Genomic DNA, 23058 nt, shown 5'->3' on the forward strand with positions numbered 1-23058 from the left:
CCGTGACCCATTGCCGGGGGAGCTGGTGGCCGGGGGAGGCCGTCGGACAGAGGAAACGTTTCAGGTTTTGACAGTGTTTCTGGACTATTGCTGTGTCCTCTTTTATAATGATTAGTGGTGGTTATGTGTGTTTACAGGTGTGTGCAGTATGCTTACGTGTGTGTCAGCTAACCATGTAACAGGCCTTTTAAGTGACTTCCCCCGCACCCCATATTTCTGACCCCGAGGATCATTTATTTTCACACCTTAAAAACCGAGTTTGAATGATGAACTCGTCTTGTATCTGGGGTTTGCTGGTTTAATGGAACATGTAATCAAAAGCGTTTGTTGCTGAGGGGTAGGCCTGTCCATCTCCCAAACCCCCAGGTAGAGCCTTGTGTCCAACCCTCGCCATGGGCATGCCTGGTATGGTGAGGGATTGACACACTGACTGAGTTGCTTAATCTGCAGGGTACCTTTGTCAAATACAGATTTTCTTAATTGCTAAAGCACTAGTATAAGAGTTATATTCAGACTAGCTTTCTTCTTTTTATCCGTTTAAGAGATATATACACGGGATATGCAAGAACAGCATTACCTTGCTCTATTATGCAAGGGTAATTCCTGTCTACCTGTACTGATGTGCAGGTATATAACTTTCAGCGTCTTCTTATATATGCTTCCTTGAACTCCCATGTTCTCATCTTGAGCACAGAGTGGTCCCAAAGCAGCACTGTCAGTTACTGCTTGTCCTTCCTGCAGAGCAGTACCTTTGGATTCCTGTCCACATCTTTAGAAAGCAGGCTGTTGGGCTGAGCTGAAGGCTGATTACAAAATGTTTGCAGTCTGTTTGGTTGTTCTTTCAAAATAAATAATCCCTGTATTTTATCTATGATAAAACACAAGTAACTTAATGTTAATTTTCTTCAATGTGTGAAGAAGTACAGGTGTTGCTCTACCACACCTATGAGATTAAAAAAAAAGCTATTACTGTGAATGCTTTCAGCAAGTAAACAAAAGAAGCCCTAATGTGTTATAGATGATCACAATGTAAACTTGGTATTTTCCAAAAGTAAAGGGAACATATCCACGACATTGAAAACAAGATTTTTTTTTTTCCAGAATTCCCCCCCTCCAGCAAATGTGAATACAAATATTCTGTTAGAGTGCATTTACATTCTCAGTTTGTCACATAGGGCAAAGCATTTTTAATACAACTATGTGTTTTGGCTTCTGTGTTAAATACTTTATTGCAGTTGAGTAATTAAGGTGGTTTTTCTCCTTTCATTTCCAGGTTATCTCTGGCCTGAAGCTAACACGATTGTTTGCTTCAAATCAGATTCTGCCAAGTGAATGTCTCAGTTGCCTAGTAGAACTCCTTGAGGATGCTAATATAAACTCATCTCTAACCTTGTCTGTGCTTACTTTGCTGTCACAGCTAGGTAAGGTTTGCATCTAAACTTTTTATCTGGGAAAGGAAAGACAAGATGGGTGGTGATTCTGTGGCATGGTGATGAACATGGAGGAAGTCTAAAGTGTGAAAGATGAAGTGGTTTTCATTTTAGTAGAGTGCTTGGCTGAGGCAAATGAATATATGTACAAGGCCAGATCAGATGATATATCACATGAGAAGCAGATTTGAAGTCATCACTGAAATGACAACTATCATGCTTTTCAGAATTTGTTTCCACCCTGAGTAGGGTGAGGAATTATTCTCTTGTCCTTGATTTTTTTGAGCTTGAAAGATTCCTTTTTTTTTAATGAAGTGACAAAACCTGCCTAGGGGGATGCAAAGATAGGCAGAAGCCACTTTACATCAACAACTGTCATCACTTCAGTTTACTTCTCCCATTGGAGTGTTTGCTGGGCTGCAGGTTGGAGTCTCCAATGGCCTGGGCATGTATGCATCAAGTTTCCCAATTACAAAATAGGTTATGCTACCTCTTGCTTGTTTCCGCTTAGATTGGTAGCCAATACACCTGTTGCCTTTGCTGTTAGACAGGTCATTTGTTTTAGTTTTGTTTTTTTTTTAATAATTCTTAAATTCTAGCTCTAGACAATGAGACTAGAGAAGCTCTTCAGGATACCTACAATCTGACCAGTGTGCTGGCAGGAGTGGTTCATCGAAGTTCTACTAATCTTAGCAACCCAGTCTTATTACAGGTAACAGGAACTAATGCTTAATAATGTGACTATGGTTATGTAGTATACATTATACTGTATGCATATAATAACTCTTCCGAAGTGCTGTCTGAAATAATGTGTTGAGGCAGAGTTAATCTTAGATGTGTATTTTATTTGTTGTGTGAAGCTAGTATGACAGGATTTTAACACTGCATGGAGTTCTTTGTATTCTCTCTTCAGTCCTACTTGTGTTGCTCACCTACTCAAATTAAAAAACCAAAAACCAACAAACAAACCAAAACCAACAACCAACTGAAAAAAAAAAGTCCACCCTGTATTTTAAATTATTTCAAGAAATCACTGCTTCAGGGCTTGGAAAGTTACTTTCAGTTGAAGTATTTAGTTGTTTCTCCTAAAGTTCGTAACAAAAGCATGGCTGTATCGTCTAATCTTTGTCAGGTAATTGTGAAGGAGTGAAAGAAAGTGTTCAAGGCCAAGTTGGATGGGGCCTTGAGCACACTGATCTAGTGGAAGGTGTCCCTGCCCATAGCAGGGGGGTTAGAACTGCATGAACTTCAAGATCCCTTCCAACCCAAACCAGCCTATGATTCTTTATTAATTTCATATTAACTCAGTTATGTGCCAAAAGAATGCTGTCTGAAGGATTTTACTACCGATGGATCTGTTGGCAGTCTTTACAGCAAACCTATTTTCCTATAAACATACTTTCTATAAGAGGCTGCAAGGTGCTTTTTGGATTTCGGTGGCACTTCTAGATCTTCCAATAGGAAAAAGCCCCTTTCTCACTGACAGAATGGAGAACTTGCTGGTGAGGCAATGGGGAGAACTGGATGGAGTAAAGGTAACTCCTCTGTCAAAATAAGATCTTACTAATCTGCTTGGTCTTCTACTGAGTACATCAGTATGGTAGGACATTACTCATTGTGCTTGCGGCAGATTGTGTAATTGTTATGTTAACATTGGAGAGTCTAAGAATTTAGTGGTGGTGTCTTGTTATTTGTCCTTTCAGTTTCAGCTTTTGTAACTTGTAACATTCTTCAGTGATATGCTATAGGAAAGACGTGTGAATACTTTTTATTTCCTCAGAGTATTCAGTTGCTGCAGAGGCTAACCTACAATGTTCCTGTCTTTTCTGCTGGTGCCAATATCGATGAATTGATTTCATTTCTAATGCAGCATGTGTAAGTGTGTACTTGGTTGTCTTTTCTTATGGGAAGTATCTAGCTAAGTTTCCAAACTTTCTGAAGGCCATTAGCATATTGCACTAACCTGGTCTCCAGAGTGAGCTGTGTCATTTTTGCTCTGAATTCTTTGAAAACCATGCTGTTACAGATTGCCAGCTGCAATGATTGTGGGACTTTGGGTGATTGAATATCAATTTGCCTCATAGCCCACCTGCACATCCCTAGGAGCAGGGAGCTAACAAAGAGAAAAGCCAGAAGAAAATTCATGCCTGTCATTAGGAGTAAACTTTTTAGATGAATACAAATTTTGTGCACATGTACTCATGAAAGGTGTAATGACTGTTAAAAGCCCTGATCTCTGGTATTGGGGTGTTTTTTCAGATGCACTCCATTAAAAACTGCCCGCACTATGGTGACTGCAGTTTGAATTTCACTTTGCTTGGTGGGATGGTGGCTAATTAGAAAACCAAACAAAACCCCAAAATAAAAATCTTCCATGCCTCCTGTCCCCCACACTACAACTTTTTGCAATTAAATTCTAGATGCTTTAATAAAAAATGGTTTGTTTGTTTTTTAAACTTCTGGGCTTTTCCTTTAAGTCAACCTACTGAAGATGAGTTAACGATACCGTGTTTAGGACTCCTGGCAAATCTCTGTCGTCACAACTTGTCTATTCAAACCCGGATAAAATCTTCGGTAAGAGTTTTGCTGTTGTGGCGTTATCATCTGGCTTGAGGGCAAAACGCTTGACTCTGGGGAACTACCTTAGTATTTCTTAGGCACTTTTTTGGTGGCAGTAATAACCCTGACCTGCTTGTTCTGCAGTGCTGGTGTTTGTTTCTCCCATGTTTGAGAAAATAACTGGTAACTCAGGAAGCTGGGTGTTCTTTTTCCTTCTCTACATCACTAGTTTGTGTTACGTGTTCAGTGTCTGCAACAGTTCTGTGCACAGGAAAGGTGAATTTAAAATTTGAGCGTTCTTCCTTAGAAAAAATACATGTTGTTAACATAAGAAGACTGTAGTTGGATATTTTTTTTGTAAGCTGGGTTGGTAGCTTTGGCCAAGAAAGAGTTTTGCCTTTTAAAAGACATTAAAATACCACTGATCTTGATAAGCAGAGATAATGAGCACTGTTCACTGAGCAGAGAAGGGACTGGGTCAATTTTCAGTGGTGATTTTCTATTAGAGACTTCAGTAAAATTACTTTCTTATCTTTCTTTCAAATAATGATGGAATGTCTTTCTTGGGTGGTTTTTTTGTTTTGTTTGCTTTTGGGTTTAGTTTTTTTGTTTATTTGTTTGGTTTTCATTGTAAAAGTTCAAGATAGAATTTGGACATTGACATCAACACCAGTATTGTGCAGTAGAACACTAAAATATATTTCCTAGAGAATTGTTACGGTTCTAATACGGTTTTTGTATTGTTACTCATTATTTGTATGGCTTATTTATAAGTATGTACAATCTGTGAGTTTGGTGTTTTTACAGAACAGAATAAAGTTTGTGATGCCTGTGTTTCTCCTTGTTTTAGAATAACGTGAAGAGTTTCTATCGTACCTTAATAAGTTTCCTGGCCCATAGTAGTTTGACTATGGTTGTGTTTGCACTTTCGCTATTATCAAGCCTTACTTTAAATGAAGAAGTAGGAGAAAAAGTGAGTAATATTGAATCTGTTACATTCTTAAATTGTAGATAAAGCTAATATACACTGGCAAAGAAAATTCTAATTCTAGCTAGTCTGACTAAAAACCCAGCAAAGTAAGTATGTGCCCATACATAACTTCCGTTTTTCTTTCAGCTCTTTCATGCTCGAAATATCCATCAGACGTTTCAGTTAATATTCAATATTGTTGTAAATGGAGATGGTACTCTAACAAGAAAATACTCTGTTGATCTATTCATGGATCTTCTGAAGAACCCCAAAGTTGCCGATTATCTTAGCAGGTATCGCTTCACTTCCTTAAAGTATATTTGTCCTAAGCTCTTGTGAAGTTTCTTTGCTGTGTGCTATTTGTATTCTGAACCAAACACAGGGGGGAAAAAAAAATCCCTAGGTGATTTTTGAATGTTACAAGTTGAATATAACTGCTGTATCTGAAACTGAAGGATTCTCGTGTTACTACTTTCACATGGATGTGTGAATCAATGTATTTTTTTTTCATCGTCACTTAAGGAATATTTAATAGTGTGTTCAGTAATTCTTTGTCTGGACAGTAATTCTTTGTCTGGTGGTCAGACAACTTGGTGAGTAGCTGTCTTGCCTGTTACAGGTCTATATTATCTTGAAGTGGAATAGTATGGTTGAAGCTGTAATAATTTCACTGGAGGGTGGTAGAGCTGTGGAGAGCTTGACTAGTTCTGCAAATTCAGATAGCAGATTTTAGTTGCTGAATTTCAATCTAAACCTAATAGTAAAAATAGCTGGAAAATCTTGGCTTATTTTAAGGAATTTTCTTTCATTCTTAGAATATTTTTAAAGCTTAGTCCACTTTAAATAGAAGTTACATTATCAAAACTGTTACTGTAGTTGAAGTGTTTGGGGGTAAGGAGGAGAACAGGGCACTTGTATGTGTCTTGCTACAAATGTCTGAGTGCAGCAAAATTACGTTCTGGTTTTTTTCTTTCCTCCTCTATGCATGCTATAGATATGAGCACTTTACCTCATGCCTTGGTCAAGTATTAGATCTTCTTCATGGAAGGGATCCCAATTCATCATCTAAGGTATTTATACTTCATCAGTTTAAGGCTAAGAGGGTACAACTCCTAATCGAGTTCCACTTCTGCAGTCGTAAGTAGGCTCCTTGTGTACAAGGGTTGATAATGAAATATATTGACTTCAGGATTCTTAAATGACCTGTGGTCATTTCTATGCTCTATATTTCTAAACTCTAGTTATTCACAAGGCTGACAGGTTGGATTTGTGGTGGCTGTTTTTTTTGCCAGATTGTGTCTGCTTTCAGGCAGCAGACCTGAAGGCAATAAGCCAACATAAACACCTTTTGTGCTTTGGCTAGTAGGAAATCTTGGGATCTACCCGAAATGCAGTGTGTACCCTACTTCACAAGCTAAAGCTTGAATTGATACTACTAGGACTCTGATCAGGGAACAGTGATGCTCACTGCCAAGACTTATTAATGCATTCTCTCGTATTAGTTGAACAAATTGATGCCACATTTGGTTAAGCAGTTAATTGTTTTATTCAACTTTGACTCACTATCACTTTATGTAAATGAAATATTGGCTATCCGTTGCTAAAGATTAGAATATTAAATGTTGTGGAAATATTTAGGCTAAATACATCTGTGGAACAACTCTTAGCTTTTCTTATGAATGTGTTTCACATCATAGTAAATAATAAATGCTAAGGTTTCTGTTTATGTGGTTTGTGTTTATGTGGTTGATTTAGCAAGACATTGACAAGGAGCCTTCCAGGGTGCTTTCCTCTTCATCCCTGAGAATGCAGATGTGCATCTGTTCATGTCTTAGAATATTTGCCCTTCCATAGCTTTTTTTTTTATTCTGAGCGTATATGTGTTTCTATTGCTTATTGGATAGCCAGCAGTCATGCTTAAAAAAGAAGGGAAAGCAATACACTCAGTGCTGTCACAAGCCTTCACCAGTGTAATGAGCTGTGTTGTGCTGCTGACTTGGCTTTAAGGAAAGAAGATTAGTCTTCAGAGAATTTTAAAGTGCTAAAAGGAGTTGCATAGGACTTGTGTATCTTTCTAGACCTGTGCTATGGGAGTTGCAATTTCTGTGTAAGTACTTGATTTAAAAGTGTTTGAACTCTCATTCACTTCACACAGATCTTAGAGCTCCTGCTTGCCTTCTGTTCTGTGATAGAACTGCGTCATATCCTGCGACAGGCAATACTGGAACCATCTGGCTTGCCAGTCTCTGGAAATACCAGATTTGTGACTCGCTCAAAGACTTTTGAACCATCTGTTGCATTGGTGCACTTGTCAAACCAACCATTGGAAGGCTCTGAAGACTCTTCAGTTCTAGCATTGCAACTCTTCAAAGAGATTTTTGAGGTACCAAGACTGATAATTGAGTTTGAAGAGCTTGTTAGCAGCTATAATTTTAATTGACTTTCAAACCACTGTTAGCATTTTACTTGAAAAATAGCATGTAAAAATATACCTTAAATAAAATTCTTCCTGTTCTAGAATTCCACGCTTTGTAAAACAGCTTTTCTTTAAAAGATAACGCTGTGTGGAAAATTAAGTGGAAGATGCAGCAGTTTGTGAAGTCATGAGGTAGATGCTGTCAAATCTATCAAACAGTTGCTTACTAAGGCTTGAAGCAGTGAGGAAGTTTCTGCTGTTTCTTTGTTAAATTCCTTCCTCAAGTATATTACTAATCCACAATCATAAACCTGAAATAGCAAGAGGCTGGGAAAGCAAGAAGACAGCCTGGTGGAGGAGGGGGTAGAGTAGGCTTGGCTTCCTTGCTCTGTAGTTTTAAAAATTACCATAAAATATCTTTATTACAGGATGTTATTAATAGTGGGAACAGTGCCTCAGCCGAGCATTTTGTGGATCTTTTGCTGCCTGTTCTTCTCGATCATCTTCAGATGCCAGAACAGATTGTGGATGAGCTATTAGTGAAGAAGTGTGAAAGAATGGCCAAGGCTATTAATGTCCTGACAAATATCCTTTTTATGTGCCTATTGGCTGTTAATTTATTCCTCCACCATGATCTGCTCTAAGGTGTTAGAAGAAATGTCTATCTTGGGTGACTTTAATAGCTTTTAATGATGATAACTGCCCCAGTTCTACTTAGGACTGTCATCTTGAAAGACCTTAAGTAGCTTTCTAATTGCTACGAAATTATTTTGTAATTTACTGATGCAGGATGAAATGTGGTGGCTATTCAACAGTAGAGAAGCACTTTGCAGATCAAAAGTGAACGTAAGTGTGTTCTTTTGAAATCACAAGGGGAGTTTGGCTTCCATCTTCTTGATCAGTGTAGTGTTTTTGCCTAGCTAAGTCAGGTGCAGCTCCCAGCCAAATGTGATACAAATTTAGATCTGTGAAATAAGGAAAAAAAATGTGAAATAATGCAATTTTGCACTCCTTTTGGAGTCCTTAGTGTCCATGGTGTCATGTAGGAAGGAGGACATGACTGCGTCTAAGCTGACTTCTGTGAAGAAGTCTATTTGCTAGTTCACTCCTAGATAACCAGTTCTCGTATTGGGGACTGATTGTTGGCTGCCTTTTGCTCATCTTTATGCCACTCATTTTGTTGTTGTTTCCCTTAGCTGTTTGTGTCCAAGTGAGTGTCTTCTAACTGAAAAGTGAAGCTTACTTGGTTTGTGAGTTAAGCATGTCTAAAGTGGTTTATGTAGCTGGGTTTTAAAAATGTTTTTGTGCTTTGATACACCAGCTTTTGTGTCCTCTTTTTATTAGAAAATATTCTCTTTTTGTGCCAATACATAATGATAGGTATATGAAATTTGTTCTTAACTCAGTCTACTGCTCTGTAGAGATGACAGACTGAAAATGCATGCCTCGAAGGTACTGACTGCGAGCCAATGCACATCTCTCTTAGAACACCAATTTACCTATAGTGGGATTGATACCGGTTTTGGAACAAAAGTAGGGGACTCTAAAATGTGGTGAGCACACATTTGTATAAAAGCTAATCTAGTAAGAATTGTTGTGATATTGTTTCAATGGAAAGTATATTGTTGTTGAAAGTACCGTTTAATTGCATGTAAATCAATACTGCTTTAAAATCAAATTTAGTATTTGAAATTAATGTTGCTGGTCAGTTCAATAATTAAAACCTATTTTAAACATTCAGATACTGTTTTTGGCATGAGCTGGGGAGCCACTTATGTGGAACAAGACCTTTAAGCCTTGTGCAGTAATTCAAGCTTATCTGAAATGAAGCTTACCAGAATTGCTTAATGCACCTAACTTTTCATTTTGATTTTATGCAACCAGAGTTCTAAAGTATGACACATCAGTACGGGAAGGAATTATTGCACTGAAAATGGAATATACATTCCTTCAGCTCAGTGTCATTAATCTGAATGTTGATAGAACCAAAAGTTATATGGCCAAAAATCAGAGAAATATAACTGGACCTACGATTAAAACCCGCCTCAGTTTCAACTTGAAAGTGTTTTTTTTGGTCTTCACTGTTGCTGGCCTTGGCATGCTGGAGAAGCTCAGCAGCGTGTCCAAGGATCTCTCTTGGTGATGGCATTGTTGCCCTGATAGACATACTTAATTTCATTGTGAAGGTATTAATTTATGTAGAAATTGACTAAATTTATCAGTGCTGATTTGACACATCTCACTCTACTTCCCCCCCTTATTTCCCCTTTGCTTTTCTATTTGTATGTTTAAAAGCAAACTTGCTGCTGATATTATTTTGAAAACACTTGATCTTATGAGCAAACTGAAGCAGGATGTACCTGGTATGGAGGTCAGCTTCTACAAAATTTTGCAGGTATGGTTTTAAAATGTCATATGAAACATATCAGTGAAGGGAAGTGTCACTGCAGTGCAGTAGCGTTAGTTCTGAATGTTTCGTATGCTTATCTCTGAAGTGGTAAAACTTCAAGGAAAATACAGCACCTCAGCACATTTCTTAAAGGTTGTTTCACTGTTAATTCTTCTAAAATAAGAGGTCTTGGCTTGTTACTGTGATTATTTATTTCAACAATGCATGTGAAATCATACTTCAGCTGCCTGGTAAGAATTATCCTTTTAAGACTGCATTAGGACTGCAGTTTAAAGGTATCAAACTAGGAAAAAAGTTATCACAACCATGTTATTTGTGCAGTTGGTTATTCTAATTTGTGATTTTTGCCTAGTTAAAACAGTTCCTCATAACTATTGGTCAGATGATATCTTAACAATTTACTTGGGAGATGGAAAAGTAATCCAGACAATCAGACACTTCCTGCTGTTTCAGAGGGTTTTCTTTCAAGAATGGAAGTTATGTAATTAATGGGTAACAGTGAGAGTTTCAATTCTCAGGAAATCCGTATAAAACTTAAGCTTTATGGTGGAAATAAAGCACTTGAAAATTTGAAGGAATTAGGCTCTTTACCTGTTGCATTGGCTTTAATGTGAAAACATGTTTCTAAATACTCTGAAGTGTAAGCTATTTTTAAAATTGTTTCTCTTCCATAACTTCAGGCTCAGAAACTTAGAAGGGCAAACTTTAAGAAGGTAGCCGAAGTTTTGAAGAAAACTTTTCTGTGCTAATGGGCCTTGATGCTGTGATATCTGGGTGGTTTTAGGATTTTTTTTGTCATTGACTGTTATATCTTGTTTTGACAAAAGCAGTTTCTTTTTTAGGATCAACGCTTGATTACACCTTTGACATTTGCTTTAACATCAGACCACAGAGAGCAAGTCCAAGTGGGACTTAGAATACTGTTTGAGGCTGCACCCTTACCAGACTTTCCTGCCATAGTGTAAGTTTCTTTTTGCAATAGAGTGGTAGGATTTGACATTTTTATAGGTTTAGTGCTATTGATCTTTCTCGGCATATTATTTTATTTGTAGTTAAGAGACAGTAGTGATCTTGGAGGCCAGAGGAAAGAAATAGTTCAAATTCTGATGGTATTCAATTAACATCAGATCCTAGAGAGAGTAGTGGTGTCTGACTTCTGTCCCTCAGAGTTCATTTGCCTGAAGTCTGTGCTTGGAATTTGGAGTGCATTTAACATTCTGACTGTCAGGTTGCTCTCTCTATTGAACTTTGACATGCATGTTACTCTTCAGTTCCTAAAGCTTTGTTTACTCTTTGGTAGTAACTTCCAAGAAAGAATAGAATAGGGTAAGACACAGGCAGATGGCAGTTCAGATAGTATTTAAGGTGGTCTAAACAGGGGAAAAATACTAAGAAACTCTATTTGATGGAGTCCCTATTTCTGTAGATGTAATAAATTAGGAAAAAGTATCTTAAATTGTATCATGGTCTTTGCAACCTCAAAAACCAATCTGAAATTTCTTTCCTTTTTGTTAATACAGCTTTTTTTAAAAAATAAATAGGGATTTCTTGAACGGACTTCCTGTTTGGATTTCTTTTTGGCATTTCAGCTGCTTTTTTGAGTGAAAGATTTGTAATATAGTTAGCTTATCTTGGATTCATGATCGTATTACTACTACTATTGGAGAAAAAGAAGGTGACCTAAGCAGATCATGCTGATTTGCCTCATTGTGATTTTTTGATTGTTTTTGAGAAAGCTTGTGAAGATAATGGCATTACAGGAACTTAAGAAACCCCTCTTCTCAGCCCTGGTGAGATCACATCTGGAGTGGTGTGTCCAGGTCTGGGCTGCCCAGTGCTAGGGAGATACAAACATACCGGAGTGAGTCTAGTGAAGGGCCATTAAGATGTTTGAAGGATGAGCATGTGTCAATTCAGGGTGAGACTGAGAGCGCTGGGATTGTTTGGTTTTGAGAAGACTTGGGGCTATCTTATCAATATTTATACACTACAATGGAATGGAACAACAAAGTTTTCTCAGTGGTGTCCATCGACAGGACAGGAGGTAGGCACAAACTGAAATGCAAGGAAAAAAAACTTTCATGTTTCTTTAGAAGGGCAGAGCGGGGCGGGAGGTGGTGGGGAGGACACAATAAAACCAAAGAAATCCAACAACTTTTACTGTAAGGGGAGTCAAACACTGGAAAAGGTTGTCCAGGGAAGTTCTAGAGCCTCATCCTTTGAGACAGTGAAAACTACTGGATGTAGTCCTGGGCAGCCTGCTTAAAGCAGGAGAGCTGAACCTGATGATCTTTAGAAGTCCCTTTCAACCTCAGCTGTTCTATGATCACATAGTTTTGTGAATACAGGAAACATTTTTATAAAGGCCACTAACAAATAGTCTGGCTGGAAGAATGAAGGATCTGTACAATCCAGTGTGCCTGGAGTTGTGCAATGGAATAGCCAAATAACACGTCTATAAATGCAAGTTAAAAATAGGCTTTGTTCACTTATGAAGCAATTGTGACAGCACTTCAGTGAAGTGACTGGGATAACTTAGTAAGGAATTTATCAGTAGGAAAAGATTTTTGGCTGGTGCCTCAAAAATCAGCTCTTTTGACTTCTCCCTGATTTGGAACATGTCATTAATCGCTGCCTCTAAAATACCAACCACAAGTTACATGCATACACTGGAATATAGGTACTGTAATTACTTCTGCCTAAGCTTTTGTATTCTCTTCCCTGTACAGATTTTAATTGATGGCACTTTCTTTGTCTAAACTTTTGGCTAAAACTTCCAAAATGAAATGTGCTGTACTCTATAGCGTGTTTAAAAATAGCATCATAGACAAGGAAAAACTGAGATTTATTGGTAGCACTGTGTCGTCTTATGATTTAATCTTATTTTTGTGCCTAATAAATATTCTTAACCTTCTCAATCTTCTTACTTACAAACAGCGGCCTAGTTAAGTTGAATAATGACATGTGAAATAACCTGTTCCTCAGGCTAATAGGAGATGGGTGATCTCTTGTGCTCAAGAAGAGCTAAACACCATGATGCCCTTTCTGGCAAGGTACTAAAGGTTAGCCATGATGGGCTTTAATTTTTTTCTGCTTTTCGTAGAAACAGTTTGGCCACGTGTCTAATACTACATCTTAATGTGTGATAATGCAAATGTGACTGTTGTGTAATCTGTTTGCAGTGAACGAGAAGGTATGTTATGAAATGGTTCTCATTTTCAATCCTTGCAGTATTTGTGGCAGCTTGTTTCATTAATAGTCTTTATGTTTACTCAGGCTCGGTGAAAGCATTGCAGCAAATAATGCCTACAGACAACAAGAAACAGAGCATGCATCAAAAAGAATCCAACTGCTGTCACCCATGACCAACGTTACTTCAGTGAGGTGTTCTTCATCCTGTCTTTCAAGTGATGAATCCACAACTTCAAATATTCAGGAATTAATACAAAAACTTCATTCTGGACTAGAGGTTAGTAGAATTGATATACCCCTTTTTAAAAATTTGACACTTTTTACTGGGAGGGCAGGGCAGAAATCCAAGTGTTAGGCTATAGCATATGTATAAGTTGAGTCCAGTTTAGATTCCTGCCTGTTTGGAATGTGCTCCTTTTACTAAGCTACTGAGCAGAATTCAGTGATGATTCTTTGTGCTACGTTATAAGCTGGGCTGCTTATTGAGATCTCTTTCTCCAGTGGGCTTACCCGTACACTTCTTAGCTATCATATGTGGAGGCAGGTGTTGGATATGGTTGCATCTGCCAAGATGTGCTGCAACACATACAGGGAACCTCTTCTTCCCACTTCCTAAGAAATAGCCTGTGATGAAACAGAGATGATAAGCTGCTTTAGAAGAGTATGGTACATCTCTTGTATGCCTGAACATGCAGATGAACATTTTCCTTCTTTCCTGTAGCTGACTTTTTAGTGTTTCCAGTTAAATTTTTGGTGGCCTTCTTGGAAAGGCAGTAGTATTACTTCTGAAGAAAGTTTTTGCTTCCCTCTGGAGCAACATTCATTGTGAATGAGGCACCCAAACAAGCACCACATACAATGTGCCGCTTTGCAGGCCATACTGTCAAACACTGAATGTATTTCCTCCTTATCTTTTCTGTTTGAAGGAAGTTAGTTGTTTTGTAGCTGCTTAAGACTGAGTGATGGATTGTTTTTTCTCTTTTCTTTTGGCTTAAAAGAACAGTATGCAGATTGAGAAAATGAACAACAGAAAGTGCCTGATAATGCAGATTGGGAAAATGAACATCAGAAAGTGCCTGATAATGGCTTGATATCTGTATTAGTGGCATTGCCTTCAGCCTTAGCTTTGCAACTATCTTCTTTCTTACAATTGATAAGAATGAAACTCAACAATCTATTGGTTCCAGTCAGCTGCTAGAACAATAGTGAGAAAGGTTAAGTGAGTCTTGGTTGGCTTAGTTTGTACTCTGCCACTGAATGCTCTCATTGATCATCCTTTTCAAGACAGCACATGACAGCCTGTAGGTGCATTGCTGTGTATGTATTAATGTCAGTTAAAGCAGTTGTAGGTGCCTGACAGCACTAGTGCAGCAGCTTCCAGGTGTGGCAGATGGTAAAGCTGCTTCAATTTCTTTTAGAGGAGAAAGTTGATGAATTGTTGAGTGAATCTTTTCTTAGACCTTCTAATTAGTAGAACTTTCCTTTAAAAATCAATATACACATTCACTTGAAACATGCAGTACTTCACCTCTGTGTGTGTTCTGTTTGTTGTGTGAAGCTCAAATGTGTGTAAAAATGTAATTGAGAAAAGACTTTTAATAGTATTGCTGTACAGAGTGAGTGGAGTGAAGGGAACTTACAGAAGCTTTTCTTATAGTACTAATACCTAAAAGGACATAGAGATCACAAGTTTGCGAGCAGGCAAAGTACTTGTTTCCTACTTCATGGCAGGGAAATGAGCTGAGAACTGGAGCTGCGCAGGAACTACTGTTATTATGTAAGAATCTTACATTCTGGTCCAAAGTAGTGTGAAGATAGTACCTTTTCAGTAGGTGTTCATTGTATGAACAGCTGGGATAGCTTGCATTTGATTGTGCATCAACATGAACAGCTGCTCAAAGCTGGTGTTACAGTAGCACTGCCTAGGAAGAAATATCCCGAAATCACCAAGTTGCATTCTTACTTGACTTTGGGCATATATCTTAATAAACACTTAGGACTTCTGCTGTATATGGTATATTTCCTCTAGTAAATGGGTAAACTTGCTTAGCTCTGTTCTCAGAACAACTTTCCTGAGCCTTTTCTGATAATCTGTATGTTGAGAAATCCATGGAGTATGAATGAGGATTTTTAGCCGCATGCATTTTGTGCTATTAATATTAGGGCAAATTACTTTAGGTACTCTATGAGGGTACTGCAAATTCCAGCAAAGGTTAGACCAAGGGGAACCACTTTACAGTAGTGATGCTACCTTTCCAGAGTGCTGGACCGATAGCCTTCTGCAGATGAATCCTATTCAGCCTAAATTATTTTTAGTTCAGTTGTTCACAGACTTTCCAGGGTAGATTCATTTGAGTAGTTTCAGATAGAAAAATAAGAAGTAAAAATGCTAATGGATGGGTGGAGTTCACAGAACTACCAAGCTCTTTAGGAACATGTTACATATCTAAGTAAATACACCTGTACAGTAGTAGTAATTGGAAAACATTTCCACAGATGAAGGAGTCGCTCACTGACATAAGGATATCTGACATAATGGATGTCTATGAGCAGAAGCTGTCGGCATTAGCAGTGAGTACAGCCTAATGGGTATGGGTATGGTGCTGTCTGTGCAGTCAGGAAATGTTTATGAAATATGTTCTTCCTTTGTACAGTCTAAAGAAACTAGGCTGCAAGATCTTTTGGAAGCAAAGGCAGTAGCTCAGGCTCAGGCTGAGAGGCTGATGACTCAGTACAGATGTCAAAGAGCCCAGGCTGAGTCAGAGGTAAGTAGCATGGAGCTTCCTTCTGGGACTCTGAGGTGGGACTAAGTAATAATTGTCTGGGTAGCTTTAATTGTGATGGCATGTGTGGAAACTCTGCAATGCTTAGTGTAGCTACGCTTGCAAGTTAAGGCAGACTTCATTTTTTATTACGAACATCCTGTTTCCCTCTGGATTGTTTTTGGAACTGTTTTCTTTAATGTCCTTTTCCTTATAGGAAGTCAACAAAACCAACCTACTGTACTGATTATTATTTGTAACCATTAGTATTAATTTAATAGTAGTAATCTTGAAAATTAGTATAGCTACATACTAGAATTCTATGTAGAATTTGCTGGTATGTGAGGAACTGTTTCCTGTTTGTGCCTTTTAATCACTTGTCCAAGATGAACTTTCAAATAAAGCTTGCTTCCATGGGATATGTATTTGAGGTGTGCATTGAAAACTTGGAATAATTTCTATTATCTAAAGGTTATAATAAAGATTGGGCTGCAGATTACTAAATACATAGCTAAAATGTATGATCTTTTACTTTCTTCCCTTTTCCCTCACACTGTCTATAAAGGAAGCCAAAGGAAATTAGTGAAGAAATTAATCTGTAAATAATATTAGGTGAGAGAAATAATTAACGTAGCTGATGGCATTTTAGTGTTTAGATCTATGGTCTCAAATATGGCTGTTACAAAGTGACTCATGAAACAGAGTAGCTTGTAATTGTGGGGCTGTTTTTGGTGGGGGGTGTCTTTCCACTCAAAGGCAAGAACTCTTGCTGCAATGTTGAAAGATGCAGAACGAAAAAATGAAGAACTCGGTGATTTGCTGAAAGCTCAGCGGGCCGAATCTGAAAGAGCACAGACTGATATAGAACAGCTTTTCCAACACAACAGGAAATTACAAACAGTTGCTGAAGAATATGAAATACTGAAAAGATCCTCTGCTGATCTTCTTCAGAGGTAAGGCATGTAAGATCTCTAAGCAAATACTTTGTATTCAAAGGGTGAGGAAGCCCTTCACTGTGCTAAGCACATTAGAAGGGCAATATTACATGCTACTTTATGTTGTTTGGTGAAAAATTCATTACTTTTTCTTCTACATGTTTATCAGTGAGATTAACTTCAGTCATTCAAGAAGTTAATATGTTAAATGGAATGAGAACTGAAGTTTTAGATGTTGAAGGTCCAGTTTGGGAAATAGCATGACCTTTGTATAAAAGGGAGCATTGTTCTCTAAGAAACAAAATTAACAATGCTCAGTTTCTGTTAGTATTATACCATACTCTTTGATGTCTGTCTTTGTTCTTATACGCTGTCTTGATGACATGCTATAAATAGTCTGGAGAAGCAGCCAATAACAGTATGTCTGCATAAGGTAGAGGCTTGCATCTTTGATCACTTCTGTAGCAAACTTGATTGAACTTAGGTAAAAGTGAGATAGGAAGGAGGCACCTTGTGTGTCCCAAATTATTTATAAGCATCATTTCTTTAGGATCTTAAGCTGAAAAAGGACATATGAAACACACAGTATATGAAGATAAAAACTATTTGTGAAAATAGAGTGTGCTTTTGAGGAATAAAAGCTTAAAAGAGCTTTGGCTTTACAACTCACATGACCCTGTCTCGTCACTAGGTGTCAGCAAGGCAAAGAAGCTGGTAAAATTGAGAGCAAGTTTCTTGCTTAGTAATGGAGCAGGCATTATATTTGACAATTTTGAAGGTATATTGCTGCCAATAAGGGAGCCATCGAGGGAGGAAAAATGTATAAAACTTTTGTTCATTATGGGGTTTCTTGGATAAGTATCTAGTATGATCAATGTGGAAGTGCCTCCTTTTTTGCTTGGAACTGTATGCAGTCATACTCTGTGAACATGTATTTGACTGATTAATGTGAAATAAACCAGCTGCAATTTAGTATTTAACAGTTGTAAATTCTCCAAAGCAGGCATAAAATAGCTTTCTGATCCTTACAATGTGTTTATAAAGCAAAAATTTTCATTCTGAACAATCTATACACTTTAAATATGCTGTTCCTTAAAAACAACCCAGTAACTGACATCAGGGGAGAAAATTTTCCTCTCGGTAGGAAAATGGGAAAACATTTGCTTAGAGCATGAGATCTACCTCATAAACTCGTATTAAAGACATTCTGTGTTTTCAGTGTGTTCAGTTTTGATATCACAAGCCAACAGTCCTAGACTGACTCAAAAAGTCCTTTAAAAGATGACTGCAAATACTCAATTTAGACCAGTTTGTGTTTGTCAAATTTCTAAAGGGATCTGTATGTTTTGTCTATTCCTAAGAGTTTTCTGCTGGAGGAAAGTTGCTTCCTGATCCTTAATAATTAAGGATATGTCAGAGATCCACTGATGCTTGGCTTGTTGGGTTGGGGTTTTTTTCTTCCTCCAGGTATGTTCATTAAAAAAACCAAAATAAAAACAACACTCAAACTACCACCAAAAAATCGACACCACCTCCCCAAAACACCTTGCTTTTAGTTTGAGTGGGATGGTTGCATAGATGTTGTCAAGTATTTTTTATTTGACAAACCGTTATGTTAAAGTAAAAGCTCTTCAAAAGCACTTAAACTCTTCAGCCGTAACCGCCTAATTCATTTGTAGGTATGAAACAACTGAAAGACAGCATAAAGATTTACAGATTACATGCAATTCACTAAATAAACAAATGGAAGCAATGAAGAAACTAAATGAATCACTCAAGCAGCAGAATGACAGGTAAGTTCAATTTGGTCTTTTTAACGCAAATTAAACAGTAAAAGTAAGTAGCATTTAATCTCAATTTTTTGATTGAGCTTTAAGTAACATCTGAGAAGTGGAGTTCTAGGAAGCAAAAGATAATTCAGGGTTGGTTTTATATGTGTATGTTAGATGAATATCTATATCAGTGACTTTGGTTAATTTTGTTTGCTCCTGTATTGGGGTTGGGAGGAATACCCAGTATGCTCACAGGCAGGCCTTGTATTCAGTTGAGAAATAAAATGCTATTCTTGGTTTTCCTTTTAAAGTTCACTTCATCCTTCCAGGCTTTTGCCTTGTCACTAATCAGAGCAGTCCAAATCACTGCTTTGACTTCTGATCCAAATGGAAGAATTTTCATACTGGTACCTAAGTTTGCTACTGAATAAATTTGGACACTTAATTTCACTGGTGCAGTATGCAGCTCAGTGTAATTGGGAAGATATTCTGATGACAGCTGCTTCTTTTTAAAGGCAGGCTGGGGGAGCAGTTATATAGATATTCTTGAACTGTTATGAATAAAATGTAGACCATGGAAATTAACTCTGTCCCTCTTGCTGGAGGCTGCAGCTTAGAAACTGGTGAATAGGGAATGGATGAATAAATAAACAAGAGTGACAGCAGATGCCATATAGGCAAAGCAAATGGCAGATAGAATATGCCTTAGAAATTAGGTTAACCAGTAATGGAAAAGGTAGATTAGCTTCACAGGTTGCAGCTATAACGGTGATAGATGACAGTACCTATATATAAAATTATTGTGGAAACTAAATGTTATCCTATCTAATGAAGACTGAAGCAGCCCTATATATGGGCTTTGGTGATATCTTAGGAAATCGTTGGGTTTGTCTCGTGTTGTGTGACGATCTGGAATATGGTATTGGAAAATCATTATATATAGATGTGCTTGCATGAAACGGGCATTACTAATGGTATTGTTGACTCTGGAGCATACTAAGAGGTAAAACCCCAGCATCCTTAGTCACTAATGGCAGTGAATTTTGACTTTCTTTGAATGACAATTTCAGTTCTGTCATAGTATTTTGGATGCTTTGTGGCTGCAATCAAAAGCGACAGTTTCTGGCATTTAAACTCCAGATAGGAACTTTTTCAGTGGTTTCTACTGTGTCTCCATGATCAGAAAAAGGAAATGACTATTTCATGGGGGGAGAGGGAATAAAATCTGTCTGTCTGTGCTCACACTCTGCAAATTCATAGGTTTGTTTTGAAGCTCCTGACAGGAATTGGAAACGACACAAAAATCATTCTAGCTTCTTAGGATAGAGAAATGGTGGCAGATCTCACTTTGATCGTTAAAATTTATTTCTCTGCAATTTTAGGATTGCTGCACAGTTGGTAGAAACCGAAGATCACAGAAAAGAACTACAGCAACAGCTACAGGAGAGAGATGGCAAAATAACAAGTAAGTCTCATACTTAAACTTCACTGAACCTAGAGAACTAACTAGATTAACTAGATGTTGTTGTTATGGGCTCTGGGTTAGCAGCTACATCTTACTAAGTAATTTGTAAATCTTAGTTAGGCAGGGATATGTAATAGTTGAATGAAACAAATACAGATTTTTGGTTTTAGAAAGGATACATAAACTTAATTTCCTAGACTGCATGGACTTCAGTGATTGTCTCCACAGCATCACATTTCCCTTCGGGATCTTTTTACAACATGTCCATTTAAACTGTTTTCTGTAGGGACTGCAAATTTTACAAGAGCTTAATTTAACTCTTTTGCAAATGTGACTGAAAGCAGCTACTATCACGTAGCAGTAGGTGGCGCTACTCAGTAATTAAATTATTAGCTGCTATACTGAGTCTAAAATAAAAACAAGCCCCAAAACCTTGTTTCCCTGGCGATGCAGTATCTCTTTTCTAAGTTTGGCAACCCATCTTTTATTGTGTTCGTTTTCTTCAGCTTTGCAACAGAAAATAAAAGTTCTGGAAGAAAAACTGCAAGCACAGCAGAAAGAAAAAAAAGATATGGAACAAACTATAGATATTCTTAGAAAGGAATTAAGTAAAACGGAGCAAGCAAGGAAAGAACTGAGTATCAAGGTAAGGAATTACTTGCACCTGCATTCTAGAGACCAGAATTCTAGCTATTTAACTGATAGAGTTGGTAAACCTGTATTTTGGTGGTAAAGTAGCTAAAGAAACTAGAGCAGCCTATGTAGTGGACAGGGAGAAATTCTCTCAACTTTAATTGTATGCCATTTGAGTTTTGAGTAACTGAGCTTGAATTTAAAAGAAGAGAAGTCAGGGTCAAGTTCTAATGAGGCTATATGAGGTGTGGTGTGTGACCATAGAATGTTTGGAAGGAAGGAAAAAAAAAACAACCCCAAGCCTGTAGAACAGTATTAAAAAAGAGAAGGTAGCACATTCCTTTTCAGTAGTTTTGACTACTGTAAAATGTGGATTAGCTTACTTTCTTCCCTTGCTCGCATCCTGAGTTAAGGTACCTGTGCTGTATACGTACACACCAAAATGCATCTGATGGTTTTTGACCTTTGAAATTTTAATAAAATACCTATTTTTGTCTCTAAGAAAGATAGTGTCTTTTCTCAAAACAGAGACCAGTTTGGCTATACCAAGCTAACTAAATAGTATTAAAACCATAACTAAATCCCCCAAACTTCAGTGCAGCCTCTATGTCCTTGCCTGTAGGTAAGGCTCTCTGTAAATTCACAAGGCAGAGATTCATTTTCATGCAAACTGATCAGCAAATGCAAAGTGTACAGTCTGGCAAACACATTTGCTATATTTCCGTTCCCTGGAAGCAAAGCCTAATCTCTGCAGGCAATATTGTCCAGAATATAGCAAATATTTCCCTTGTTCTTGGTAAATATTTGCTGGTGTGGGGCCTGAAATGACATGTGGATGGCTTAACTGTGAACACTTGTGCTGCTGAAATAGGACAATGATATGGTAGGTGGTGGTTTCCTGTGGTATCACTAAGTGTGGTAGTCACTGTAATCATTCATGTACACCAAATGCATAGCTGAGAGATTTCCGAAAGGACCTTGTAATTTTAAAACTACTTTTTAATTTACTTGCTTAAATTGACCACCAGGCCACTGAGCTCACACTGCACTGTGTGCTTATCAATTGATAATGGATGATAACATTTTGTTTGTTTCTGCAGGCATCTTCTCTGGAAGTACAAAAATCCCAGTTGGAAGGACGCTTGGAAGAAAAAGAAGCACTTGTAAAACTGCAGAAGGAAGAACTGAACAAACATTCCAATATGATTGCAATGATTCACAGTCTAAGTGGTGGCAAGTTAAGTGCAGAAACAGTGAACCTCAGTTTATAGGGCTTTGTTTTTAAGAATTTAGTATTTTATACATATGTATGAATATATGTAAAGGTGTTTAAACCCGAGGCTAGCATACTATCTGACTTGGGGGAAAAAAAGCTGAACTAAAATTTAAAGTAGCCTAACTAACAACTGAGAAGAAAGAGTAGTAATTGTGGAAGCTTTGGTCTGAAAAAACTGAGCTGTTGTATAGCAAATAGATCTTGTGATGGTCTTGGTAGAACTATTATCACCTGTATTGGGAGCTGCATGCAACTTTTGCGGATGACTAACCTTTCTTAAATATATGTAGGGAAAAATAGGAGTCACTGTCAACATTTTTTGCCTGTATATTCTTGTATTGGCTGTCTGGCAAGGAGTATGCTTCATAGGTTAAGCACTTCTATAACCTTGTTTATTTCAACTCTTCTGAATATCATTATTATTTGTGCAGTGTTGCTTTCTGATGTTTAAGGTACAAACATAAAAATAAAATGGATTTTTTTCAATTAGAACTTGTTATGTTGAAAGCTGTATTTATCAGTGTATCGGTGCAAGTGCTTCATGCAATGAATATGCAGAGGCGTTTATAATTGCAAGGAGATATGAAATAGAAAACCACATTTGAATGACTTTTCAGCAAGTAGCATCAATTAGGGAAGCCATGCTAAAATGAAATACATGAATGTACAAATATTTCACAAATACTAGATAATACTTTCCTAATCCTACAGTACTTTGCATTCGTTAAAAAGATCTGCACTTTTTTGACAATCTTATCTGGTACATGCTAGCTACTCTCAGCATTGCTGGTTCCTGCTGTACACCAACAGGATTTCATAAATTGTTCATAGTGTAACTATTTAGGTAATTCTGTTTTTAAAAAATGTACTTTCGTATGAAAGACTAGTACTAGAACCTGATGCACAGTTTTGAGTAGGCAGAACACTTTCCTGTCCTTAGTTAACATGTGACATGAATAACATGTCTTTTAGCAGTTGGCAGAACTATTTCATTAGTATCTGTGTTTTGGTAGAGTTACCAGTTTTGAGTCATCTAATGTATATTTTTTTTCTGTAGCATTGCTGCCTTTACTTGTATCTAATTTGTAATGGCTAGATTTTAAAATACCTGACATTCTTTGTTTTTCAACTGTGTAACAGAAGTGTCTTACTGAATCTGTTCAATTCATGTCTAAGTAGATCCTTGTACATTCTGTTGCAATTATACATATCTGATGAGTTGTATAGGTTTTAACCTG

General features: G+C 37.5%; 1 protein-coding gene across 1 annotated transcript; it reads left to right on the forward strand.

Annotated features, from left to right (window-relative positions):
* Positions 1 to 392: 392 nt before the first annotated feature.
* On the forward strand, positions 393 to 21815 carry KIAA1524 (KIAA1524 ortholog). The gene is made up of 21 exons (XM_010013200.1): positions 393 to 410; positions 1274 to 1421; positions 2030 to 2142; positions 3211 to 3305; positions 3908 to 4004; positions 4840 to 4962; positions 5107 to 5252; positions 5954 to 6029; positions 7115 to 7342; positions 7804 to 7960; positions 8787 to 8928; positions 9671 to 9770; positions 10628 to 10746; positions 13062 to 13254; positions 15474 to 15548; positions 15632 to 15742; positions 16496 to 16692; positions 18354 to 18467; positions 19829 to 19911; positions 20418 to 20557; positions 21645 to 21815. Exons 1-21 carry the CDS (start codon positions 393 to 395, stop codon positions 21813 to 21815), a joined length of 2646 nt encoding a protein of 881 aa, XP_010011502.1.
* Positions 21816 to 23058: the final 1243 nt, after the last annotated feature.

The sequence above is a fragment of the Nestor notabilis genome, unplaced genomic scaffold (assembly GCF_000696875.1).
Source record: "Nestor notabilis isolate BGI_N333 unplaced genomic scaffold, ASM69687v1 scaffold974, whole genome shotgun sequence".
NCBI lineage: Eukaryota > Metazoa > Chordata > Aves > Psittaciformes > Psittacidae > Nestor > Nestor notabilis.